The sequence below is a fragment of the Neopelma chrysocephalum genome, unplaced genomic scaffold (assembly GCF_003984885.1).
Source record: "Neopelma chrysocephalum unplaced genomic scaffold, ASM398488v2 Primary Assembly neopelma1_22b, whole genome shotgun sequence".
Lineage (NCBI taxonomy): Eukaryota > Metazoa > Chordata > Aves > Passeriformes > Pipridae > Neopelma > Neopelma chrysocephalum.
The window spans coordinates 21,185,027-21,212,847 of record NW_020897690.1 but is presented as its reverse complement, the minus strand read 5'-3'; the positions used below and the strand labels follow the sequence as shown (position 1 = coordinate 21,212,847).

Sequence of the window (27,821 nt, the reverse complement as noted above, 5' to 3'; positions counted from 1 at the left end):
TGTATGGGAGTGGAACATGGTTGGTCTCTATTCCCCATGGATAGGAACATCTAGCCACCTCTGAGGCAGAAGTCTTGCCAAAGTCTTCTCTTACTAAATGTAGCTCCAAAAATGGAGTGATGCTTAGCTATTGCCTTGACTTGCAGTTGAGTTCTAAGTATTTTCTGTAATAGTATAATGTTAGGTTGGAAACTTCATTTTCATAACATACATCTGTACTGTATCAGAGCAATCTCTTCCATCTACCAAACCCAAGAACTCCATGGTTCTTTTAAGGAGATTGTAATAGTTGTTAGCCCACCCTGAATAACCGGTAGCACAAAAACAATCACCACCTTTTTCAGCATTTAAAAAGCAAATTGCCATGTCATAGCAATGATTTTGTTTAGTAGCATTGTTTGGGTTTAATTAAAATGCTACTGCTGTAGACAAAAATGATGCCATGTATCTTTGTTACTTTCCATAACACAGTTATGCTTTACTTCATTTATGATCTGATCAGGTTTTCAGTGTCTTGTAACAGCAAAAAAGTGATACAACACTTCATCAGTGTGTGTTGTTCTGGAAGGAAGACTGTCCATCACAAAAACTGATCAATCAAGATACACTTTTTCCGTTATGTTGTCAGAAAATGGCAAAGTGGGATTTCATTAAATTCAATAGCAAAATAGCTCATAAAATGAGTTTGCATAATACATCTGAAATGAAAAATACCTGTTCTAATATCCTGCATAATAAGGGTCACAGAGTACCATTAAGCAATTCCCAAATAAAGCCTGTGTGCTTTTTCTTTCATATCTCGGTCCAAAAACCTTTCTCCTTATTGTTCTTTTGTAGTGCTGAAAGACAAAGGCTACACAACTCTGCAGGATGAAGCCATCAAGATATTTAATTCTTTACAGCAGCTGGAATCTATGTCTGATCCCATCCCTATAATCCAAGGTATCCTCCAAACAGGACATGATTTACGACCCCTCCGAGATGAGCTCTACTGTCAGCTCATCAAACAAACCAATAAAGTGCCTAACCCTGGGAGCGTGGGGAACCTGTATAGTTGGCAAATACTCACCTGCATGAGTTGCACATTTCTACCGAGTCGCAGCATCCTCAAATATCTCAAGTTTCATCTCAAAAGGTGAGAAGCTTTGAAGTACTAAAGCAAGAAATGAAGTTTCTTCACTCATTGTTTTCTTCACCATGACTTGTAACAGTGTTTAGATATCTTGAAGTGAGACTTGAAGATGCATTTACTTAGTGTATTGGTTATGCCAAACAGTGAACCTAAAAAGAAAATGTTGTAGGAAAAGTGTCTGTGAGTTATCTAGATGGAATTACACTAATTTGAAGAATAAAAAAAATCCCACAAAATTGAATGTACAATTTGTTAATGTTGATAAAAGGAGGGCTTTCTGTAACTGTATAAACTTGTTTAAATGATTTGCAACCCATACCGCTAGGTCCTGTTATCAACTGTCCAAATCAACCTGTTAAAAATTCTTCATCCTGCTTTACCTTAATTTTATAAGGTACATGTTATGCACATAAAAGAACATTATCATATTTAAAGATGTATTTGAGGTAAAAACATATGATTGCAAATCTAATTTTAAAATATTAGTGACCATGAAAAAAATAATAAATCATTCTTGATAATTCAGCATTAACCAGAATGTGGAATTCTTCTTGCTATGCTGCAACAGAAGAATGCAGAGTATGTAATTAGGAAAGTTAATCCACCAAGAAATTGTTCTCAATAATTTAAAAGTCTTATCTATATTTGTACTAGAGCATCAACTTTGTCAATCACTTTGCTAAATCTAATTGTTTTATAATATTTGTAAAATACTTTAATGAAAATACATCTTTGAACCAAATTGAGGTAAGTAAAAAATGGTCTTTATATAACTTAAAATGAAAAAATTCAACATTGAATCACTTTCTCAGTTTAACTCACCTCCTAATTAAAAGAATATGCAGCTGATACATTTAAAGGTTGGTTTCAATACTGTAGATACATAATCATCTTACAGCATTTCTGTAATTCTGCAGTAATCTTTTTATGCCTTGCAGATCACAAATCACTGTACTTTTTCACATAAATTAAACCTGAGTAGGTCTAAGGAGCTGATATTTTATCACTGGAAGTATTACAGAAACACTCTGTACTGGAAGCTACCCAAATTCAACAATTTTCAATAATTAGGAGTTGAGTTCATTAAAGTAGCTAATGAATACTCATAGGACTAACCACTGAACAATAAGGTCTAGAGAGAATCTTTTAGAAAATCAGGAATAGAAATCAAGTGACACTACAACAAAAGTGAGCAGTCAAACATGTTTTATTGCTTTTTTCTGTAGTACCTTAGTGTAGTTTAGTCTTCATTCAACAACTGTTACTGACAGAAAGGGGAGTTGATTACAAGGTTTGCACAGTTATCTTGCTGTCAAATCTGAGTCGTTATAAGATTCCTGTAGTTAATGCTACGAAGGGCATTCAGGTTTTTCTTTCCATTAGGTTTGTAGAACATAATGATGAAAGTACCCCACAGTAAATCAATCACAAGTTATAACATTTTCCTTGACGGTGAAGGTAAACCTTGGAGCATGTCAATTCAATAGTGTACTGGATACAGAAGTACTTTCAGGGGAAAAAAATTCTCAAATAAGTAAACTTCCTGTTTCACTGACTGGCAGCTTAAAGTCATAAGCTTTGTTTCACAGGGTTCGTGACCAGTTTCCAGGAACTGAAATGGAGAAATACGCACTTTTTACTTATGAATCTCTGAAGAAAACCAAAAGCAGAGAGTTTGTGCCATCGCGGGATGAAATAGAAGCACTGATCGGCCGGCAGGAAATGACATCCACAGTTTATTGCCATGGTGGGGGCTCCTGTAAGATTACGATCAACTCACACACTACAGCTGGAGAGGTGAGAAGTGGTGACAGAATGTCTTTGGAACAAAATCCGTGTGTCCCTTTACGGGCCAGTTCAGGTGGCAGTAGCATTAAACTTTGGGAGCACTGGCGCCTTCTCTGCTGGCTTTTCCTTTCAGGGGAGGGAAGGCTTACAGAGCTGTCCCTCCAGCCCCCCCAGTGTGTTCTGAAGAAATCCCTGCTATAAAAACTGTCTTTATGCTGCAGAGGATCACCCAACATAGTTCCTTCTTATAGGAAGAATTACAGGAAAGACTAAGCAATTCAGCAGAGCCATTATTGGAATAACTTCAGTAGATATTGGTGTGTATGAGTTGCTACCTAAAAATGGAAGACTCTTGCTGAGTTGGTGAAATACAGGGGTTGGCCAGGAGACAGCACATGCATATTCTGAAAGAATAAAAATTAAAGTGGAATTTGACAACAATTAATAATGCCGATAAAAACAAGTTAGCAATGTTTTTAGCTTAATATAAAACCTAGCTTTGAATTTTCTTCTAATTATTTGTCTTACTCTGCGGTGCTGCTTTTCCATGCTATGGTATTTTTCATGTGCTGTTTTTCATTTAGGTGGTTGAAAAGTTAATTCGTGGCTTGGCCATGGAGGATAGCAGAAATATGTTTGCTTTGTTTGAATACAACGGAACTACTGATAAAGCAATTGAAAGCAGAACCATTGTAGCTGATGTCTTGGCAAAGTTTGAAAAGTGAGTGTGCCTCTCCTTCTCTCTCTCCACTCTAATAAGTAGCAATTAAATAAATTTCAAATGTCAATAATGCTGAATTTTCTCCTTTTGCTTATTTGCGATGATGCAGCTGAATTACACACAGAGCCATTTCTGAAACAAAAGCATCTTTTTTTCTATTTTCTTAAAAGAATTAATAGCCACCTATTCATTTATGTTGGTCTTCCTCTGTCCTGATACCAGTAAAGTAATATTTCTCATTACTATTTCCACATTTTCTTTTCCATTACTACTAATTTTTCCACCATTACCAGCATTGTGTCTGGGAGAACTGAACTCCAGGCCATCATTGCCTTTCCAACTGTCTGTTGCCTAACTTCATGTGGAAGTCACCACAGTACAGCTCACTACTACATTTTTCTTACCAGTAAAATTACAACCACACATAGCACTGTAGTAAGAAAAATGTAATACAAGGCTTAATATCTCTTTCTCATCCCTATGTTGTACGCATGGCAATCAGCCTCTTTTATCCACATAATAATGGGGGGGAAAAAGGAATGTTTTATGTGTTTTGCAATTCCATTTTATAACAGGACTTAATCATGTTGCTTTTATTAACACCTGACTGAGCTGCAAATCAAATTTTATTGTGAGAATTTGGGTTAGAAATAGTTGACTGAGAATTGAATGAGAACTGATTCAACATTTGTAAGTCCTTGATTTTGCTGTAGGCTTTAAACACACAGGCACACATAAAGCAAGATTCAGCTGATTCCTTGCTTATATTTCTGAGGTGTCAATTTAGAAAAGAGGTTCATTTCACAGGTCTGATATCTCTCTCTCTCTCTCTCTCTCTCTCTCTCTTTTTACATAACGCTGCAGGCTTGCTGCCACTGCTGAAGCTGGGGAGATGCACTGGAAGTTCTACTTCAAACTCTACTGCTTCCTGGACACAGAAAATGTCCCAAAAGATAGTGTGGAATTTGCCTTTATGTTTGAGCAGGTAAAGAACAAGGGTTCAGTTTTAAGGCACTTTTAAGAGGAGGAAAAAAACAAGAGATCTAGGCAGCACAGAGGGAGTTTTGATTATGCGTCTGTTCAACTAAATGCACTACTACTCAAGCATCAAGAGCAAAGGAAGGAGGCAGTTCAGTGGTCAAAATAGACTTATCCTGACATAAGTAGAGCACATATGATTTTCCTAATGTTATGTTTCTTACTTCTGCATTACTTGTCAATTGCTTTATATGTAGTGGTAAAAAATTGGATAGCCAGGTCTCAGCTGCGTTTAAAAAAAAAAAAAGGATAATACTTGCTTTTAATTTTCCTCTTATTAAACCATTTTCTGAAGAAAATGTAAGAAATAAAGTGAAAAAAGTGTAATTGGCAAGCAATTAATTAATAAGAGACTCATGCTGGCAACTGTACAAAACTAATTGAGTAATAGCTTTTTATCTTTTCAAAAACTGATAGTTTCATAGGCACCTTAGTAAAATCAGTCCAGTCTCAGCAGTAACTGTAAGACAGCTATGATGAGCAGAAATACACTTAATAAATGTGCTGAGCTCAGAATGAGGCTATATTGCAAAACATAAAATGAGTTAAATGATTTATAATGAAAACTAAATGCATCAACAGTTGGATTTCTATTCTGTCAAGCCCTGTAGTTGCTCAGAAACTCACTGATGGCATTTAGTACAGTTGATTGACCTTCTACTTTTCTACTATATTCCAAATGACTAAAAATTCTTCCAGCAGTCAGCTTCTTTCAAGTGGGCACTAGATACAGATAAAGATTTTGGTATAAGATTAAGATTTCTGATTTCTGGCATTCACAATGCTGAGACACTGACATTCTGTTGGTAAGCAAGCCTGATGTGATCAAGAACTGACATACTTCAGTTTTCATATATATGAAGGCTTTACCCCTTCTACAGGTTCAGAAACTTCTTCATTGTAATAGAGTATTTCTTCCTTGTTCAGTTTATGTTTTAAGGCATCATATTACATCACAAGTCTACCAAAGGCTCCTTCCAGAGCCTACTACTGTAGCTCAGTCCAGAACTGCTTTTTGTCAGCAAGGATCTGGGCAATGGGTTGCCTTGGTTGGGCTTAGAAATGTTGTTCTGTCTGTCTGTTGTTACATATAGAGCAGTCAGCCAGTTAGTGCTTCTGTTTGGGATGAAGTTCAAATAGCAAGAAGAAAATCCGTGAGAGGTCTGCATCTGAGCTGTTACATTACATTATTGGTTTGAGGCAGATTCAGATAGTTTTGTGTATGAATGGCTAAAATAAGCACATTTGCTGAAGCATATTGTTTTCATGCAGTATTCTGTGCTGACTAGTGTTTAGCCAAATATTTTATGTCTTGTGAAAACCAGTAGTATTTCAGTTATAAAGCATGGCATGTTTGATCCCTACCATTAATAATACAGTAAGACCTTGAAGAGGTGATGCTACATTCTAACATCAGTTCTGGGTTTTTTTTCTAATTGTCTGCTTTTGGTGTCAGTCATCAACTTTTTTCAGACAATTATGAAAATTACCTTTTGTCATTGGTTTTAGTTCTGTAGCCTCCATTATTTTAAAATTTGAATCTTTTAATAATGATAAGGCACTGAAGGAAATCTTTCAGTTCTTCTTTCTCATTAAAATACCATCCTTCCATTTCCACAAGACAGCTCTTCCTTCTGCATGTGTACAACCTCAGGTAAACCATCTTGCATGTTTAAAGGCATATTTTGTAAATCTAAAGAAACTGTATGTTACTTAGATGTGAATTATCTCTGTGTGTTTACTAAACCTTGTAATTCCTGCATCTCCAGACATGAGGTGTGTTTGTTTCCTCTACTAGTGTCACCTGAAAAAAAGTCATAGCTACTGCACATTTCCACAGGTTTGAACAAATGTGCAGAAGTCTTCTTGGTTCAGAATCTCATCCCTGATGCTACAGACCACTGTATTGTGTAGACGTTTTACTAACTTGATGTCATGGTTTGAAAAGGCCCAAAATCCAATTCTGATTCCTAGCCCCCCCTTCCCACATCTCAACCCCATGTGAGATGGGTTTTCCAGACAAAAACACAAGACTCAATATGGGGGGAAAGGAATATATTACAATGACTATACACATAAATAAATACTATAATAGACTGCATACAATCTTAACTCTATATCTATCTCTACCATGACAATAATATTTACAATGGGCCAAATCTCTTCTCCCTCCAAATAAAAGTCCAGGAGAGAAGAAGAAGAAAAGACCCCTTCCAGTCTCTCAGCAGCAGGTCTCTCTCTAGGCAGCAGGTTCTCTTCTTCTCTTCCAGGCAGCAGTTGCTGGCTCTCTGCCAGCACACACGAGGGGGTCTCCAAGCCCCTCGGCCCTCCGTCCTCAAAACGGGGGTCTTTCCGTGGACTACGTAACCCCAGACAAGGTCGCATCACCACGGTCATATCACAAAGCACAGGGGTCTTCGTGACAGTCTGGTATCCTCAGGGGAAATCAAGCCCCTGTGCAGAGCTCCCATGCTCTGACTCAAAGATGGCTGCCAGCTTCTCTGAAGCTGCAGCAAGGAGGGGGGAAGCCCAAGGTCACCCCCTCCACACACATTCCTTGGCCATCCTGGCGTAGCTCTCAGGATAGTCTGAGCTTCTTGCTCCTCTCTGCAGTGCATACTGCACTTTAGGACTCCTCTCAGTCCACCACCCCCTCCTCTTTCTCAGAGGGGTCTCTCTAGGGAGTTCGGGGGTTTTGGTTTGTCCAGTTCTTACCCCGCGAAACTCTGTTCCTGCTGCTGGCTCTTTTCTCTCTTTCCTTGCAGGAGTTTTTCTGTCTGCTTCCTTGGTTCTTATCAGTTGGCTCTTTGCCACTGCTCTTCGGATGCTGCTGTCTCCGCTGCTGCTCCCAGTGTCTCCCACTGCTCCTACCGGGGAGAAAACTCCCCCAGCTCCTAGCCACAGGCACTCAGTCCAGTTCCGAGTCCCTGCAGCCCCCCTGCCGGGGGCTGGAGGGGGGGCAGAGCCCCCAAGGCTCTCGCCCTGGCTCCTTGTGGCACTACAACATGGCCACCTCTTCTTCTAACAACAAGAACCACTGCTTCTTTTCCGGTCTCCAGAGATATGTTTATATTTTGCAGGAGCACTGATTGGGTCAAGCCCCAAGGGTCACCACCCCCTGGGGGTTACCACTTTCCTAGTTTCAGGGGGAAAACCTGGCTCAAACCACTACACTTGATTTGGGATCCATTGAAGATTTATTGCTTTCCCTCAGTAAAACTACAAAGCTGTCCTAAAGTTTGGCTTGTTGGCTGGAAACATCAGTTTTCACTGAGAGATTATTGATAGCAGTAAGCAAAACTAGATATCTGTTTCTTCCTAATGCCCTTGAACATAAATGGCTCTTTTCAAGCAAATGTTTAGATCCTGATCTTCTCCTTTTTACATTTTATTTTCCTTTTCAGTAATTCAGTTGCTGTTATATATGTGAGTTCACTAAAAGCCGTACAGTAACAGTAATTCCCATTCAGCAGGTTTCCTCAGTTGCCTTGCAGTTCTTCTGGTAAACCTAGTTTTACCCAGTTTAACAAGTTTGTCAAGAGATTTACCATATTTCATTTATTTAATGGATTATTTATTTCAGATCCTGGGTTTGCCTAGCAATAAATTTACTCCCCATTTCTCTCTAATTCCTTTCAAAGACTTGTTTATACATAAAAAGCTACCTTTTTTCCCTTGATAGGCTCATGAAGCAGTGATTAAAGGACATTATCCTGCTCCTGAAGAAACCCTCCAGGTCCTTGCAGCTTTGCGTCTTCAGTACCTTCAGGGAGATTACACTCTGCATACCACTGTACCAGAAATGGAGGAAGTCTATCCCTTGCAAAAGCTGAAGTCTCGGATTACACAGTCTACCAAAACATTTACTGCAGTAGAGAAGGCTGAGAAGAAACGAGCCAGCTTTCTTGAAGGAACACTGCGGAGGAGTTTCCGCAGTGGGTCTGTCAGCAAACAGAAGGTTGAGGAGGATCAGATGTTAGACATGTGGGTCAAAGAGGAAATCTCAGCATCCAGGACTAGTATTATTGACAAATGGAAAAAACTCCAGAGGATGAATCAGGAGCAGGCTATGGCAAAGTACATGGCTTTGATTAAGGAATGGCCTGGCTATGGTTCAACACTCTTTGACGTAGAGGTAAGACCTCCTGAACATTCAAACTACAGTTTATACTGTATAGGTGATGATTTCATTACAGAGTAGTGAAACCATAAATACAGTATCACAATGCTTAGACAGCTGATGTAATAAACTGTTAGCTATTAAAAGCCTACTCCCATTAGCAAGCACTTTTAGCTATTTAAATCCACCACTTAAACATAAAATAGAGGGACAGAATTCTAGCCTGATGGGTTGCAAACAAGTTTAAGAAGTGTAAAAGGCAACATTCAAAGAGGGACAAGCAATATGCACTTTTTAAAAAATGGTTACAGACAAGAACATCAACAGTAAGTGGTGTGTAGCTCCTGCTGTTCCCTTTGCTGTTAATTTACATTTTTTATCTCTAGTGTAAAGAAGGGGGATTCCCACAAGAGTTGTGGCTTGGAGTCAGCGCTGATGCAGTTTCTGTCTACAAGCGTGGGGAAGGAAGGCCTCTGGAGGTGTTCCAGTATGAACATATCTTGTCATTTGGTGCACCGCTTGCCAACACCTACAAGATCGTGGTGGATGAGAGAGAACTGCTTTTTGAAACTAGTGAGGTAAGAGCAAGGTAGTGTTGTTGTTGTGGTCTTCCGGTTCTGATAGTCAGGTTACTTAGTAATTCAGGTAGTAGCTACAAATGTCACAGATCTGTTCAAGATCCCTGTAAAGCTAAAGGGATCATGAGATGGATAGAAGTGCTGAGTATTTTTATTTGTTTAACTGCAAATGGGTTTTGTTGAAAGCTTGACGGTTTTATATTGTTAGTGTCTAAAGAAATTCATTCCCATACTGTTACCTTACTAAGAACTTTGCTCTTTATACTCTTGGCAGGTGGTTGACATTGCAAAGCTGATGAAAGCTTACATCAGTATGATTGTGAAAAAACGCTACAGCACCTCTCGATCAGTGAGTAGTCATGGAAGTCAGGGAAGCTGCAGGTGAAAACAAAACCAGTTGCACTGCGCCCTAAATAGAATATATTGCTCCCTGGCCTCAGAACAACCTGATGACATTGATCATGTTTGTTGACAAGCTAATGAAGAACCAGAGTTTCAACGGAAAATATCTTCCAACAATGTTTTAGAAAGACCACAGGGTGGGCAGGGGAAAATCAGCTGAAATAGTCACATACTAGAACCGCTGGCTCATTCAAAACTTTCCAAAGCATTATTATCTTCAGTTGATGTAACAAATGCCTTAAGATTCAATCCACTGCAATACAAGCAGTAATAAGTGCCTTACAATATTAAGCATAACTTGTATTGGCCTAAAATTGCTGATAAAACTCAAGAAGATTTCTTTTGTCCTTTCAGAACACTGAAAACAAAGTTATATTCATCCATTCTGCACTAATCTACTGGCCTGTATACAGGTGGGAAGGGGGAGGGAAGAAGAGCAAGGTATATTTTTTTTGGAGCGCTGCTGGCAGCCTTCATGATGGACGCCAACACTTTGTTTCCCCTTGCTTCCATGGATGTGCACATTGTGCATGCATATTTGAGCTGTCAGTAAAATTTGACAAATTTTATTCTGTATTTCACAAGTCTTTTGAAGCAAAGGGAATAAGTATGTGCAATGGTGTAAACAGTCTTTCTGTACATTTTAATAGTTCAGAGTTATAGTTGTTACAATTGTATGGTTACTTTATAAGCAGTTTTATTAACCAGTAAATTCCAAAATTTTCATACATTGATTTTACTATTGCAAATATGTATTACCATATACGTAGCAGAAGTCTGCATTCTGTATCTGCTGTATGATAAAGAGAGATGTAGCTGAGAATATTTATAGACTACCCTAATATGGAAATACAGTTATCAGTTCAATTCTTCATCATGTCAGCTTATGTTTTTAATATTAATTTTTTCTTTAAAAGACATCACTCTTTTATACTTCTGGCTGGACTCTCCAACCCAGACTGACTGCCAAATGTTCAGAGCCCTTCAGAGTTGACTAGAGAACGCAACGTTATACAATGCAACTACTTTATTACAGAGTTCTCTATTTCACCTGGTTGCCTGATGAAGGTTCTTGACAGTACCCTGTAAATAAATTGGGGAATATCAGCTAATAATAAGTTGATTTTGGACTTTTATTTTTGTACAGAAATACTGTAATATAAGGCAAAACTTTGATCAAAGGTATCTTTTTGTCGACAGCAAAAAGAAAAAAAAGAAACCTGTAAAAACTTACTGTTGTTAAAAACCTCAGCCTTTAAGAAATCATGCCTACTCACTGAAAAAAAAGTCCAGCAATAAAAAAAATATATGTCATGTGCTCTGTTTCTATTTCATACTGAGTTGGACTTTGAACAAAATCCTAATTTCATCAGTCTTCTCAGAAACCAAGCCAGGAACACAGTGTAGACTACATATATATGTGTGTGTGTGTGTGTGTTTGTGTGTGTGTGTATGCTTTTGTTTGGAAAGGTGCATGTGCTGTGTGTTGTACTGGGACAGGTTTCCTTGCCCATGCAATATGTGTCATTTACACGAGATAGAGGGGAAGGACTGCTGAGCAATTCCATGCCACCAGGAACGTGCAAGTAAAGCTTTTGCTATTTAGGTAGCCCTGATGCAAGATGGCTTGTTTTTATTAGCCAGCCACAGCATGGTAGTGCAGCATGTGCTGCCCTCTTAATAGGGCCTTTATAGGGTACAAGGCTTGCTCTGAGAAATCCTCCACCCTCCTCCCACTGCCAGGTACGTTTAGTCACTCCCTCTGTGCCACCGCCCCTCAGTCCCTCTATGGACATACTAATTTCATGCCTCTACCCTCCCAGTGAAGGTGGATTTAATTTAAGGAAGACAAGAAAAATGAGAGGAGCTATAACTTAAGTATGTATAGTTACACACACAGAGAATATCTGAGAGTGATGGTTTTTTTTATTTTTCACATATGCAAGTTCTTTAGAAAGAATTTCGCTGCTCTTAGCAAGGCATCCTTGGAATAACACAATTTATGCATTTCAGCCAGCACAGCAAGAAAGTTAAGTTTTGTATATCTATAAACATGCTCAGAGAAGTCCTTGCACATCATCATAATCAGTAATTGGTAAAAAACCCAGGAATATACAAGATGACAATCTTGTTCAATGTCGCAGTCTTGAGAAGCTGACACCACTTCTCTACTCCTGATTCATTTGCCTCCTGACTGACTTCTGGATGCTATCAACCATTAAGAGGGAACTGCTTAAGAGGGAACTACATCACTATAACTAAGAGCTTCTATTCGTTCATGCCAGATCAGCCAACCTGCCATGCAAATCTTACTCCAGTTACTACTGTAGAGGCAAATAAAAGATTTCATAATTGGTGAAACTTGACAGAAAGAATGCACAGTTTATCAAAATAAATACTGCATAATAGAGATGCCTGTGTTTGAAAGTGAGAAAAGAGTTCCTTAAACTATAAAATCTTTAAATATTGATTGAGAAGATGAGATTTTTGCAAATTATTTTGCTACAGTACAAGCTTAATCCAAACATACACGAAATTTCTTGCTAGAGCCAGATCCTCTCTCCTGCCTGTGATCTCTTCAGTTACAGTAGCAGTTGAGTTTATCTGAAGAGAGGAGAGGAACTTCTGCCACAGAACACATTTTTACTGTTATCCTTGTTTGGAATTAAAGGCTTGTGTTTCCAAAAGAACAAACATAGTAGCAGCGTACCACTACTGAAAAAAGCAAAAGGTATGTACTTCAGGACAGACTATAGTATTGCAACTGCTATACTCTGTAGGTTGAGCGCATCAGAAATCACAAAGAACTTGGTATTAGAAATTAAAGGGTTCTAAGAGCAACATCCAGTCCCTCTAGGAAGAAGGGGAGTTTTACTGTACGTCTTGCGGTTTTCAGGATTTGAAACGTGTATTTTCTGAAAGAACTAAAAGTAGCAAGTCCTGCTCCATTACCCACCTCCTGCCACCAGACTGCTCAGCTCACGTGGCCTCACCACCTGTCCCTGCCTTTGGAACTGGCCCCAATTATGGTACTGACACTCATTCCCCTCTGGAAGATCTGCCACTCCCAGGCAGTTTCACCAACTGTCAAAAATCCACTAGAAGCACATATTGGGTTCCTGCACCCTGTGACTGCACCTGATCGAATACAGCCACACCAAGAAGAGCACAGGACCCCACTGACCAGACATGCTGCAAGAGCACAGGCTGGGCAGAAACCACAGAGTCAGGCCTAGGAATAGAGTGTCAGCTGCAATGGAAATAAAATTGTATATCCTCATCTTAGCATGCCTTAAATCACAGAACTGTAGAATGGTTTGAAGTGAAAGGGACTTTAAAGATCATCTAGTTCCAACCCTCCTGCCATGTGGAGGGACACCTTCTACTAGTCCAGGTTGCTCAGAGCCCCATCCAACCTGGCCTTGAACACTCCCAGGGATGGGGCAGCCACAGCTTCTCTGGACAACATGTGCCAGTGCCTCACCACCCCTACCGTAAAGAATTTCTAATATCTAATCAAAACCTGCCCTCTCTCAGTTTGAAGCCATTCCCCCTTTTCCTATCACTACCTGCCCTTATAAAAACTCCTGCTCCAGCTTTCTTGTAGGCCCCTTTAGGTACTGGAAGGCTGCTCTAAAGTCTCCCCGGAGCCTTCCTCAGGCAGAACAACCCCAACTCTCCCAGCCTGTCTTCATAGGAGAGGTGCTCCATCCCTCTAATCACCTTTGTGGCCCTCTTCTGGACTTGGCTGGCTATGCCTCAATTCCACGTATGTCTTCAGGCTTCCATCTAGCACTCTTCCTGTGCCTCATAATACAATACATCCATTTGTCATGGTGCCAGAATTCTTAATAAACTTAATTACAAAAGTTATGCAGAAGGAACTGCTTCACCCAAGAAGCATTGCATCAGAAACCCAGGTTTCAAGCCCCACATTTCTGAGGCATGTGGCTATAACATATACACACAGGTTTGCACGAGCACAAGCGCCCAATACAGACACACTACAGCACTGCAAGTCATGCTGGCCTAGGTCCATTTTACTGTAACTTGGGCAGAAGTGGCAGCTTCTTCAGTGCTGACAGACTATCCCTCAGGGCATGTGCACTCCATATCATTTACAGCTTTGTTAAGTAAATACAGAAGGGTAACAACCAAATACAACAGCACTGTCCCAAGGAAAACTAATTCTCTGTGGTGCCCAGCCCTAGAAAGTCACTGCATTTCACTCCATCAGATACAGAAATACAGCTACAAGCTGTGCTGTGGCACCTACCTCAAACACATGTACACACATGGGACCGCAAAGGTGGGTGAGATTTTTTAATAAAGTTTAATCTTGAAGGAATCCACTGGGAATATCTCCCTTATCACAACAGACACAAGACTTTTGGTGCAATACACAAGCTACCCATGCTACAGCAGCCATGGGAAGCCAGCAGAAGAGGGCAGCAGCGATCCAAGGAAGTGAACTATACAGCGAGTGGTTCTATCTGCAGTATGAATTTACCTGGCTGGTAAAGGCTGGGATAGGAGAACGAGGAGGGAGTCTTCTTGTTATGTTTGCTGTCCACCTGTTGTAAATGAGTGTTTTAGGTCGCTCAAAGAATCACCAGCTGCGGTACTGGCAAAACCAGGTTTAATATTAAAGCAAAAGCATGACAAAATTCATTTCAAGGTTTGCTCTACTACTGACTAGATGGTTAAAGCACACAGGGAAAAGTCAGACTAAAATCTAAAATTAATCAATCTAAAACTAAAATCTACCAAAAATAATCTATGTGGAGGCTGGGGATGGAAAAAGGATAAGGATGAGAAAGGGTAACGATAACAAGGAATGAGGGAGATCCTCCCACAGAGTCACAAGGTTCAGAGTGGACCTCCCTTGCCAAACTTAGCCCCAGATTTGACCAATGGTTTAGACCTAAAGGTTTAAACAGCACTTAACAGCACTTCATCCATAGCCTAATTTAAGTAATTTATCAAAAGATTCTATAGAATTTACTATAAGCACAACAGTAACTCACTTGTGGGCCTGACTAACTTATGAATCTAACATATTTAAGAATCTAAGAGAGCAAGATTAATAGTACATTTGTCATGGCATATTTTCACTCAGATCAAAAGGACTGTGTACAAGGTATAATATACCTGTGAAAAATTCCCCTCATGTTCCATGAAGTATTCACGTCAGATGCCTTTGCATCTTCTCAGTGCGTGAAGGATTGAGCCTTGAGGAGTAGGGGTATCAGCCCAGGCTCCATCGGTGGCAGTCCTCCAAGTATAGCAAATATGAGAGTTCTCTGGCTCTGAGAGGTGTCCCCCTCAGAGAGAGATTGCTGGTCGCAGCCCACTGCAGTCCAGTAGAGCTCAAAGGGTCTCACTTGGGATCACTGTTTATAGGGTCGCAAGAGATTTGGCTTTAGCCATAGTAATTTTCCATCCTGTCCGCAATTCAAGTCAGTAATTTCTTTGAAAGTTTGATAATAAAAATATTGTTCCACTGGGGTTGTTATTCAAGCAAGAAAAATAAGTTTCTAAGGCTGTTCATTAACAAATCAGGAGTTTGTAAGACAGCACTAGTTCCTGGGAGCAGACAGTGTTCCTGATGAGCTCCAAGAAGAGCTTAGCCCAGGTGCTGTTTATCAAGGCCAAGGCCTAATGAGCATTTCTGAGATCATAGTGGGGCCCAAGGAGGGGTGGGGAGGATGATTTTGTGCTTCATATCAGTAAGGTCACTTAACAAAAAAAAATAATCCCCCTTTTACTACTTTTCTACCCATCTTATTTTTCTAAGCATTCCTATATTCTGTGTCTTAAAACAGCAATTTTCAAACTTTTTAGATTACCTGCTTTTTCTTGCATAAAAGTTTATTTTTCCTTTGCTGCTTGTCACCCACACACATCTCCATGGGCAGACAGGAATCACACTCCTGATATTTACTCGCTGACCAACAACAAGATCACAAACATCAGAGCTCAGGTATTCATACCAAGAGAGATCAGGTACGGTGTAAACTTGGGCAAAAGTTACTTCCTCTCTGTGCACACCAGAAAGAATGCAGTAACCCTGATGGAGCGCCTGTGAAAGTATGCAGGGGTCCAGGTCTCAGGCTGCAGGGAGTGCCAGAGCCTGCGGCTGCTCTCAGAGGGCAGCAGGAAGAACAGCTGTGTGAGGTGCAATCAGGTCGACAATCTGCTCAGCCTAGTGGCAGAGCTGAGTGATGAAGTAGAAAGACTAAGAAGTATTAGGGACTCTAAGGAGCATTGGCTGGGAGTGACTCAAAGCGGGGAAAAGATCTTAGCTCAGGAATTAGCAGGGCTCATTCAGACAGTTTTGAACTGGATTTGAAGGGGACAGACTTGCCAGAGGTGTGGGAAGGGGAGAACTATAGCAACAACTCTAGTAGCAAAAGGAGGCTTAAGAGGGGATACATCAATCAAGCACAAGCAGCCAAAGATGTAATATCAAGACAGGACTATGTGGCATCCCTTTGCACCCCTCCCAGGATATTGACACAATCAAATACTTCTATTAAGTGCCTGTGCGCCAATGCACTCAGGACGGGGAAACTGGAGATCTGTGTGCAGGCACAGGACTTTGATCCCATTGCGATTATGGAGACAGGGTGGGATAGCTTGCATGATTGGAATGTTGTCATGAAGGGCTACACATTGCTTAGGAAAGACAGAGACCAGGAACACATAGTGGTGGAGTTGCCCTCTGTTGTGAGGCAACACTCGGAAGGTATTGAGCTCTGACTGAAGGTGGATGATGAGCAAGTCAAGAGCTTATGGGTCAGAATATAAGAGCAGACTACTAAGGGTGACACTGCTGTGGGTGTTTGCTTCAGGCTGCCTGATCAGGAGGAAGAAGTGGATGAGGCCTTCTACAGGCAATTAAAAGGAGCCCCAAAGTCACAGGCCCTGGTTCTTGTAAGGAACTTAAACTACCTTGACAGCAGCTGGAGAAGCAACACAGCCAAGAACAGTCCAGGAGGTTCCTGGAAAGCATTGACGATAATTTCCTGTCACAAGTAGTGGAAGATCCCATGAGGAATGATGCTCTGCTCCCTCATACTAACAAACAGGGAAAGCCTTGTTGGAGATGTGAAGGTTGGGGACAGCCTTGGCTGTAGTGACCACGAGATTGCAGACTTTGGTATCAGGTGAGGAGAAAGCAGGGCAGCAGGTAAGAATACAACCAAGGATTTCAGGAGAGCTAACTCTAGCCTCTTCAGGAATCTTCTTGGAAGAATCCCATGGGAACAGGCCTCACAGGGAAGAGATAAATAGATCTGCTGCCCTCATCTAGCCTTAGCTGTAGAGACCACTGTTTGTAGCACTCTCCCTGGCAGCAGCTGGCGGTGCAGTTCTGTCTGCTTACACAGCAAACATTTTCCATGCTCAACTGCTCTCAGTTTTGTGTGTCCCACGCACCCTTCCACTTTGAGAATCTTGATCTTTTTTGAACTACAACTTTTAAACAATGCACAGTGTCAAACTTCAACTCTTGGCAGATCATCTGCATAGCTGTGTCTCAAAAGTAAGTTCATGAAGTCAATGTAATGATCAAATGCATCTAATTACTTTCTGCAATATTTAAGGCATTGTATAGTTTTACCACAATACTAATGCTTTTACTTAGATCACTCTCCCTGCAAATAAAGCCAAAATGTACAAATTTGCTGATTCACTGTGATTTTGATTCTTCCTTGCCAATGACAACTTGTCTATGAGTTTACCTATTTCATAAATTCTAAACAATAGCTAGATTCAAAAAGGTTACTGGCCTGCTTGGCCTGCTGTCAGGTGGAGTTCAACAAAGAGTGGAGCTAAACCTATAAAGTCATTATCAACTCTCTACCACGTATAATCAAACAGATTATGCCACTAAGAGATTACAGTAATTAGATCCAAAATTAGATCCGTGAAAATCAATTATTCTTATTGATCTCCTACATGGCACGATTACACAGACAAAAAGAGCAACATAGTTTGGTGTTAAACACCTATAAATTATTGCATAAATATTTTATAAGATTGCTGTACAGTTCTTTTTCTGGGCTAAAAACACTTGTTTAAAGTGGTTTCTTAACTGGCTTTGACCATAGTTGTTGAGCCTGTCAACATACATTTTCTTCTGTAAATTTCCTTGTCTCAGGTCCTAAAGAGTTACACCAGAGATACTGCTCCTTCTAATTTAAAGTTGATCTGTCTTTATTATCCATCTAATGCCAACCACTCAAGACATATAAGTGTATATAATTGCTATAATAAATGGATATAATTGCTACGTTAGCTCAATTCTATAAAACTTGGATTCATAAAAGAACAATGCTGCACTTGAGAATGGAATATTTACTATTGTTCTCACACACATGTACCACACAAAAAGGAATATCTGATGGGGCGGTATCAGAGCTTTTTAATTATGATCTGTATTACAGAAAACCTAAAGCTGAAGCATTATTCTTCCTGACATTACTTCATCGAGTTCTGCTCCTAAAGCTTTGAGTTCACAGGCACTAAGAAGAAGCATAACCTAGCAGTGAGAAAAAAACTCCAAACACTAACATTTTTTGATAAGAAGCAGCACCAACACTTATAATCTTATCACTCATGTTAAATTTTTCATCTTGTATCAACTGGTATTAGACACCTTTTACTGGGTTTGCATGACAAGGTTCTGGTAGCAGGGGGGCTACAGGGGTGGCTTCTGTGAGAGGCTTCTTGTGCCATGTGCAGAAGAGCCAATGCCAACTGGCTCCAACATGGACCCATCAGTTGGATAAGCCCATCAGTGATGGCAACAGCACCTCTGTGGTAACGTATTTAAGAACAGGAAAAAATCTGCTGTGCAACAGCAGCTGGGAGAGGGGAATGAGAATACATGGGAAAAATAGCCCTGCAGACACTAAGGTTAGCGAAGAAGGAGAGGGAGGAGGTGCTCCAGGCCCCAGAGTTGATATTTCCCCACAGCCTGTTGTGAAGATCATGGTGGTCCATGTTGGAGCAGAGATCCACCTGCAGCCCATGGAGGGCCCCACGCCAGAGCAGGTGGATGCCCAAAGGAGGCTGTGACCCCGTGGGAAGCCCACGCTGGAGCAGGTTTGCTGGCAGGACTTCTGATCCCACAGGGGGACCCACAGTGGACCAGCCTGTTCCTGAAGAACTGCACCCTGTCCAGTTGAGGAGGGGAGTGATAGTGGCTTGGTGGGCACCTGGAATCCCACCAGGGTCAACCCACCACATAGTTTTAGCTTACAAAGCAAATCAGGTCGCATGTATTCCAACTGCCCAACAGAGAAACTTCAGTGTAACACAAGAGCATTTTGAAATGCACAGACTTGTACGTAAAATACTTAGAAAGATGTGTCACAGTCCTAATTGCATTTTGCATAACACAGGATAACACTTAACATGTTCCTGCTCCATAGTTAAATATTATTATATATTACAATTAAATAAAAGAATAAACAGTTTGGGATGTAGTTTCAACATGTTCCACAATAGAGACCTTAAGGATGCTGAAACGCTAAGAAGGTGTGCATCAAAGGAAAAAAAGTGTTTGATAATTATTAATTGGAAAGTTATTCTACAGTTAAACAGTAACTATAAAAGATATCAGAGTTTGGTGAAAAGACCCAGGAGAAATTCCACAAAAGCATGCATGAAGCTTCAGACAGAAACAGGATTAACGAAAGGTGCGTGGTATGTATGCCATCTATGACACCAGACTTTCAAGAGTTTGACGGATCTAGGCAATTAAAGGCTTTTAATCTTAACTAGTAAATATAATAATAAAGCATATAACTAGCAGACATCTGAAGAAATATGATCTACTGGGAAGAGGCAGCATAGGTTCTGATTAATAAAGGTCTGCCCTAGAAGTCTGCTGAAGTTCTTTGATGAATCTGTGAGTAAAGGCAGTCTGGTTTACCTGGATTTCAAAAAGGTTTTTGGCTAAATTCATCACCTAAGGCTTCAAGGAAGCTGTGTATCCACACAGGAAGTCCTGATGTGGAGAAATAATTGGCTAGAAGATAGGGAACAGACAGTAAAAGCCAATGATCTATTCCAAACAAAGGAAGGAGATCATCACTGAAGTTCAGCAGACGCTCTGAGCTCTTCAATCTATTGAACAGTGAACTGCAAAAATGACAAACAGCAAGCTCAAAGTGTAGCAATGACATCAAGTTATTCAGGAAAGTGAGGATAAGGGCTGACTTAAAAAAAATTGCATGACTTTAGGAAACCAAACAGTTGTCCAATAAAATGGCAAATAAATTCCAAGTAGATAAAATGAAGCAAGTAAGGTGAAGGTGGAAGCCCAATACCAGATTCAGCTGTACAGCAAGCTTTGAAGTGATTATTAGCACTTAAGGACAAAATGGCGAAGTTTTGATAGTTCCAGAAAAAAATATCAACCAGTTAGGGGAAAAAAAAAAAGAAAAAGGAAAGGAGTCATTAGAAATTATTACAAAAGCAAACCATAGAGCACTGTTATTCAAATCCATGACCTGCTTCTACTTCAAACAAATGCTGTGATGATGTGACTAGAACTCCACAAGAAAGCTATCTTAGAACTCAAAAAAGCTTGGGAAAAGGGAATAAGGATGACCAAAGTCACAGAAATACTACCATATTAAGAGTGACTAAGACACAATTCCTCAGCCTCAAAACACAGACAAGTTAAAAAATGCCATGGGGATGACTGGATACGGAGTCAGTACTCGTGCACTAACTATGGGTCATTAGTAGGACAAGGGAAGTATTTTTTCCCCTCCTTCTACCATTTGTGGGACCACATATGGAATATTTTGTCCAGTTTTGGGCAACTCAATAGAAGACACACAGTGACATCCTGGAAGGAGTCCAATGGGCCCCTGGAAGGTCAGTGGCATACAGCTCATGATGTAAAAGGCAAGGCTGGGAGAGTTGGGCTCACTCACTCTGAAAGACAGAAGGGACCTACTTGCTAAGTACCTCAGGTGTAGTTATAGAACAGATGAGGACAGAGCCCTCCCCTATGAAGTGCAGAATCAAATCAGAGGAAATGGGTGAAACAAGAAATTTTTAATACATAATAAGAAAATTTTCTTCACAATGAATGTGGTCAAACATTGAACAGGTTGCCCAGAATGCATTGTAGAATCTCCAGTCCTCAGAGATGTTCAGAACTAATCTGGGTGTGGCACAGAACAACATGTCACAGCCAACTACCAAGGGTGCTTTGAGCATGTATATGGGGAGAAGGGTCAGACCAAATTTCTTACAGTCTCCCAAACTAATGTACTCTGTTATCCTGTGATGAAATGAAGCAAATGGAAAACAAGCTTAAAAAAAAAAGGAAAAATGAGGGAAAATCATTCCATTTCAAGCTGGAATCCTCAACTGAATTTAACAGTTACTCTATGCTGGCATCAGCATTTTCAAACATATTTCAGAAGCATTAGGATGCTTTGATATTTGTAAGTTCCTTTGAAACAACCATTAAGAATGCTTTCTCCTTGGTTTTCATCCATCATTTACACTGTAGTCCCCGGCACCAGACCTACAGTCCCTAACCTAATTCTGTGCATTACAGCTCACACATGCAACTGTACACTGGGTGCCAGTACCAGTTTTTCTCAGCCCAAACTCAAACTGCACACACACCCTGGCAGGTAGAACATCAAAGCACAGGAAGATCAAAGCCAGACAACCTATTTACTACTATTTTTTCTGAAAAAGACATCTAAACTTTCAATGGCTGGGAATGAAGCATCATTTTCTACTCTCACACTGATGTTTACACCAGCATGCTTTCAGTAAGCTCACTCATATAAACCCAGCCCAAGAACAATCAACAGTGAAAAAAAAGAGAGCTGGCATTCATCAACCCTTGAAGCACTTTTTTTTTAAATTTAGTTCAATTATAAAACATATTCTGGAAGAACTTTTCACAGGTTTCTGTTCGTATCCTTCATCGTATTGCTCAGGAAAGCAAAGGCCAGTAATATAGAACAGTTTAATCAAAATCCAGAAGAGTTCCCATATCTGTAGTCTACCCTGCCCACCGAAACCCCACCTCATCCTCCCCTCCCAGATTCCACCCTCACTTTTCTGAGGAGATGGGGCATTCTTGAACTCCTGTGACTGAAGGGAATGCGGCAGAGTAAAAAATGAGGGGGGGGGGGAACACACAACATACAATCATCCTCAAATGTTTAAAAAAGTGGAATAACGGTAAGGGAGGATTGCCTCAAACCTGCCATGGTTATAATCCTTCAGGCAATGGGATTATATTGCCATTCTCCCACTGTTGGTTAAATCCATTTTAACCCCATTGCACTTTCTGAATCTAACTATCCCATGGTCACTTTAAAAGCGCATGAGGAACACCTGACTCCTTTCCAGGCTTACCTACTTACTGTTTGGAGTTAGACTTGGATGCTGGATCAGACAGCCCACATTACTGAAATAACTGAATGCTAGCAAGGGAAAGCAATTTGCCGCTGGCTAAGCTGGGGATGGTTTTTACAAGTTATGGGCAGTGTTCACTAGAACAGCAGCTTGGCATGGATAATACAGCATCCTACAATGATCTGAAAAAAGAAAAGGGTAAGTATAGGAGAAACTCCCCCATTTGTGTCTATCTTCCCTACCTCTTTTTCCTTGTGAGAAGATTGTTTCTTCTCCTGTGGACTGTTAAGATTCCCTGCTAAAATTCCCTCTGCTCTCATTCCCCAAATCAGGAAATCAGCAAACAACCACTGCTCATCCTAGGGAACCATCAGATGCCCAAATGGCACCAGGAGAAGTGCTCAGTAACTGTAAGCAGCTGCTTGCACACACAGGAAACAGCTGCCTGCTTCCCAGCACAGGGAGGACACACTGTTTTGACTAAGTCTTTTTAGGACCAACTTTTATCCATCAGCACAAAACCAAAGCAAAAGAACAAAGTGTTTCTCCAGCTTCGGTGGGACTTCTTCGTAGAGCCTTTCTTTTCCATCTGTGTGTTTTAGGTTACTAGGGGAGCCTGTCTCTTTCCTTTTGCTCTCTCAGACTTTCGTAGACAACACTTTATCACATTTTAGCTGGGCTTGTTATTCAGGCAGGTCTGCCTGGCTCCAGGTTCTCAGACGTAAGAGCATAGCAGTATTACAAATCAGCATAAAACTAAAATGTCCTTTGGAAAAAATGTTAATTGCTTTTGTAGAACAACATTCTGTATATTTCCTCTCAGGTACAATTCATATGCTACAGAGATTGTGTGGAATCAGATAAATAGAATAACTCCTTCCCAAGGTTATCTAGTGAAAACACATAGGAGAAGTGCAATCCACAGTCAATGTTACAACTTAATTTTGTGATCTTATTTTGTCTTCTTTTACCTCAAAGAAAAAAAAAAAAAGATGTTGACCTTCAAGTGAGTATGATGCCTTTTCCCTTTAAAAAGCCATTCTAACAAGGGGTGCTCAATTAAGCTAGAAACAGATGTCAACTCCTCATCCAAAATTCTTGTTCCTGCTCTTGCAGTAAAAATTATTTAATTTTACCCAGTTTATGCTGTGAAACACCTTCACCAGTTCCAATTTTTGGCTCTTCTTACTCAGCAACAGATGCTTGAGTGATGTTTCTCACCAAGTACGCTCCCCAGAATTCAGCTTCCCAATAATCACATTACCTATTATGCACATCATCAGCCTGAAGATAGAGTCACGCTTCCACCTGGGGCCTGGGGCTGGCCAGATAGGTAGTAGTGCAGATGATAGGACAGCATGGTAGAGATTTTCAAGGATGTTTCTTGGATACTTAAGAGGAAGATGGAAGCCATGAAATTCCCATAGCCTTCTCTGTGATCTTAGAAGTTCCCAGCGCTGTGACAACAGCAGCTTACTTCCATTATTTTTTTAGGATTTTGGGGACTGTTACCATAGAATCATGGAATCCCAGAATGTTAAGGGGTTGGAAGGGTACCTGAAAGATCATCTAGAGCCAACCACCTGGCCATGGGCAGAGATACCTCCCACTAGACCATGCTGCCCAAGGCCTTATCCAACCTGGCTTTGAACACTGCCAGGGTTGGGGCATCTACAACCTCCCTGGGCAGCCTGTTCCAGTGTCTCACCCCTCTCACAGTAAATAATTTCTCCCTAAAGTCTAACCTAAATTTCCCCTCTTTCAATTTGTACCGATTACTCCTTGTCCTATCCCTACAGTTCCTGACCACGAGTGCCCCCCTGGCTTCCCCTTCAGATACTGGAAGGTTGATATGAGGTCTGCACGCAACTTTCTGTTCTCCAGGCTGAACAGCCCCAACTTTGTCAGCCTGTCTTCGTAGGGGAGGTGCTCCAGTCCTCTTATCAACTTCGTGGTCCTCCTCTGAACGTGCTCCAACTGTTCCTTGGCTGTGGGATACACACGTGAAGGAAAGGCAAGTCTCGCCGGCAACATCTTCCAGTGGGCTTCACCCCACACCTTTTCCCAAATCAAGAAGGCAGTTGGTTGCCCAGCCTTCCCCGAGCAGGGAACCGGAATCCTCCACACTTACGCGGTCACTCCTGCAGCGAGAGCGCCTGCCAGGAGCTGCACACACCAGCACGGCAGACACCGCCAGCACGGCACTGCCAGCACCCCCCCGCCCGCCTGTGCGGAGTCACGGCCGCACCGCGGGCACCGCCCCCGCCGCACCTGCGCGGAGGCGGGTGCGGGGTAACGCGGGGGCAGCGCCGCGCTCCGCCCCCGACCCGCCTCCCGCCCGCCCGGCCTGACTCCGCTCCCGCTCCAGCCTCAGCTCCGCCTGGCCGAGCCGCGCCGCAGCCCGGCGGCCGCCACTGAGCCATGGCGAGCGCGGCGGTACCCGCGCAGCCCCGTGAGCCGGAGGCCCCGGAGGAGCGGGGCGCGGCTGCGGCCGGAGATACAGAGCGCACGGAAGTGTCAAGCGGGGACGGGGCGGCGGCGGTGCTGGGGGAGACGGGGCTGGCCGTGAGCTGCTGCATCGCGGCGGCGCTGAGCTGGGAGCGGCCCCTCCGCAGCCTGGGCGGCTTCGTCTGCGCCAACCTGCTCTTCTGGTGAGCGAGCCGGGCCGGGCTGGGCGCCGGGGCTGGGGTCGGGACCGCCCCCCGGGATGGGAGAGCTCCTGCCTGGTCCGCGCCGCCCCGCCCGGCCGCGGGCGTCTCCTCCCCCCGCCCCTCTTCCCTCGTCCCTGGGAGGAGTGTTTGCCCCTCTGTTTCCCCTTTCCGACCGCCCTTCGCGGGGAGCTGACCCGCGCCCCCAGCCCCTCCGTGGGAAGGAAGGTCCTGCTTTTCGCTTCACCTGCGCCACGGCATTCCGTGCCCCAGCCGCCGCCCCGGGTCTGGCCATGGCCCTCCGGCGGTGTGCATCTGCTTGTTCGGGTTCTTTCATCCTCGGTGTCTGCCCTAGCCCCACAGGCGCCCCTCTGCTCCCATTTCCCACAGCATGATGTGTGATGATGAGGAGGAGCCTCGGAGCGAAGCTGAGCAGGGCGGCTGCAGCACACGCCGCCGGGAACTTGCATTTCCCGCAGCCGAGATAAGCCGTGGGCCCGCATTTCTCTGCAGAGTTTTGAAACCTCCTGGAATTAGGCCCTGAGCCCATAGGTAGAGCTGTGCTGCTGCCCTGGACCAGTGCTTCAGAGTTCATGTTGGGTGTACGTGCTTTTCCAAATTAGTGGCCTAGTTAGTGGAGGCTTTGTGGAGTGGGGACAGCAGGAATGTTACTGCAGTGCACCAGTTCTCTTTCTTGACTAAGCTTTTTCTAGTCAGATAGTTTTGTTGAATAAGCCCCAGAACTTAACATAGGGATGTGTTCGTTGTTGTGTTTGTCATGATTCTTCAGTTTACTCTTATAGGAAAAAACTTGTCTTTCTATGTGAAACTTCTTCAGGGCTTTCTCCTGATCTTTGGTTTTGTCGATGCCTACGTTTTTCATTTTCTGATCTAAAATGTTGCTTGTGTAGAGTGATTTATGAATTAGGGCTCTAATAATACCCCTAATAATTAGGGTCTAATCATACTGCAGAGACTTTTAAGACTGAATTGTGTTTCCTGTGGCTAGAACTGCCTCCTTTCCCCTTGAGTGAATAAGAGGCAAACAAGCAACAGAGGTGGATTAGTTGCAAACTCCACTTAGTTCTCTATAACGCTAACAAGCATGATCTTTAAACATGAGATCAAAGTCATAGAAAGAGAACTTTCTGAGGCTTTGCGCCGCACAGGAAAATCTCTGTGTAAGTGTGTGTGATTTCTAATTTTGGTTGACTTTTATTATCCATCCTGCTCTTAGGTATCTGTGGTGAATCCTTTCATTGAGAAAGTAATATGCTTATGCTCTCATTTTCTGCATACTTCAGAGATCACCTACTCTTTCAGCAATTTGGAAGTGTCATAAAGCTTTATGTTTCTTTGCAACATGGCTCTGATAAAATTTTCAGGGACAACATCTAGCAGAATACATTTCCACGTCTCAAGGAATAGTGTCTGCTGGGCAACCAATTTTCTATTCTTTTGTCCAACTTTGGTCATAAGCAAGGTATATAGTTCCTGCGTTATGTAATGCCTATAGGAAGTCTTCTTTGGTAGTCTTATTGGCAACTTGTTATATGACCAGTATTTGAAGTTATTTTATTAAAATTCATAGTTCACTCTACTTTCTTACTCTCAAAATGAGTCAGAATAGCAAAAGTCAGGGCAAGGATTGCTCATTTTACTTTGGTGGTATTGTACCTCAGCAGGAAGCTCGCCATCCTAGTGCCAGGGAGTTTTTGAGAGGTGTATACAAACTAGGAAATGCAGGAGCAGGAATGTTGACCAGTAAAATTCTGTGGTTTGAGACTGAAGAACAACAGGAAAGATCTCCTTAGCAAACATATGAAATCTGACACTTTGAAAATGAAACAGTCTTTTAGTGTCACATTTCTCTGCTTTGGTGTTGGCGTGGTGTTTGCAGCACAGTGCGTTTGCTCCTTCTCCTTTTCTTGTTTGAGATTCAGCTCATCAGCCTAGTTTGTCATGACTCAGACAGTTGCTGCTGCTTCTGGACTGGGAACAAGTGTCTGCCCCTGCTGTTTGTCAAGTCTCTCCTAACAGGGCTTTGTGGCCAGAGCCTAGGTAGTAGGAATGTTTCCTGGTTGCTGCTTCATGTACCTCATCTTTTCTTGTCATATGCCTCCAAGTTTCTCTATCCCCATTACAGAATAGGTTCACTCCCAGTGTGAGGGACCTCTAATCTCAAGATTTCTCAAAGCTGAGAAGTCAATATTGCTGGATGGGAGACTTCTCTCACTATAGCAGCAACAGTCTTGGTGGAAGAGGGAGGAAGGGAAGGTGAGGTTTAATTTTACAGTTTTCTAAAAAAGTAATGGTAGTTCCTTTCTCCTATCTGTTTAATTTTGTTGAGACTATGTTTTCCTCACAGTCAGTTTAGTATGTACGCCATTCAAAACACTTCATGTGTAAACTGTTGCAGTAGGAGCTGCTGAGAGTGAACTGTTTCTCTGATGTCACAAAATCTTTTTTTTTAATATGTTCAATTGTAACCTCTTTTGTGTTGAAAATCTCGTAACCATTGTACTGTATATAAATGCATTTTTGATGTTTACTACTAAAATAATTTTCTTGTAAGTACAAGAAATTCACTAAATTTCATTATGATTGCCTTAATTTTTTGAATATTCCTAAACAAATTATCATGGGATCCTTAATAAGAGAGTAGAAAAAGTAGAAAAAACCTGGTTATTGAAAAAGCATTTTTCAGTTGGCACTTCCATTATTTATTCACCATGAACAGCTTTAAGCCTCCTGCCCCAAATGAACCTGATTGAAAATCTTTAAAAAAAGCACTGTTTTGCACCTAATCATCTGAAATGTAATATGGATTCTTCTGCTGTATGTAGCTTGCAAACTGAAGTCAAAATAACACAGGAAAACAAGGCTGGTTTTTTCCCCCCTATTTTACACACATCATACTGAAAAAGTGAGTGATGGGCTCAAGAGCAGACAAACTGTTCTGGTACCAGAAGTTCAATCACTGTGT

The 27,821-nt window shown here is 41.8% G+C and overlaps 2 protein-coding genes across 3 annotated transcripts in view; both read left to right on the top strand.

Moving 5' to 3' along the window:
* The window catches only part of MYO10 (myosin X), a 163,772-nt gene extending 152,679 nt beyond the window's left edge, over nt 1–11,093 (top strand). For both annotated transcript variants that reach the window (XM_027681799.1, XM_027681807.1), the window contains 7 exons: nt 838–1,135; nt 2,722–2,929; nt 3,505–3,641; nt 4,506–4,626; nt 8,362–8,814; nt 9,186–9,377; nt 9,652–11,093. In XM_027681799.1, coding sequence (XP_027537600.1) covers nt 838–1,135; nt 2,722–2,929; nt 3,505–3,641; nt 4,506–4,626; nt 8,362–8,814; nt 9,186–9,377; nt 9,652–9,762 — 1,520 coding nt within the window. In that variant the 3' untranslated portion in view covers nt 9,763–11,093. The remainder of the gene's footprint in view (nt 1–837; nt 1,136–2,721; nt 2,930–3,504; nt 3,642–4,505; nt 4,627–8,361; nt 8,815–9,185; nt 9,378–9,651) is intronic.
* A 13,480-nt stretch (nt 11,094–24,573) lies between these two features.
* Nucleotides 24,574–27,821, top strand: part of RETREG1 (reticulophagy regulator 1) — a 62,168-nt gene continuing 58,920 nt past the window's right edge. Inside the window, exon 1 of the mRNA XM_027681782.1 lies at nt 24,574–24,838. Within this exon, the coding sequence (XP_027537583.1) occupies nt 24,609–24,838 (230 nt within the window). The 5' untranslated portion in view covers nt 24,574–24,608. The remainder of the gene's footprint in view (nt 24,839–27,821) is intronic.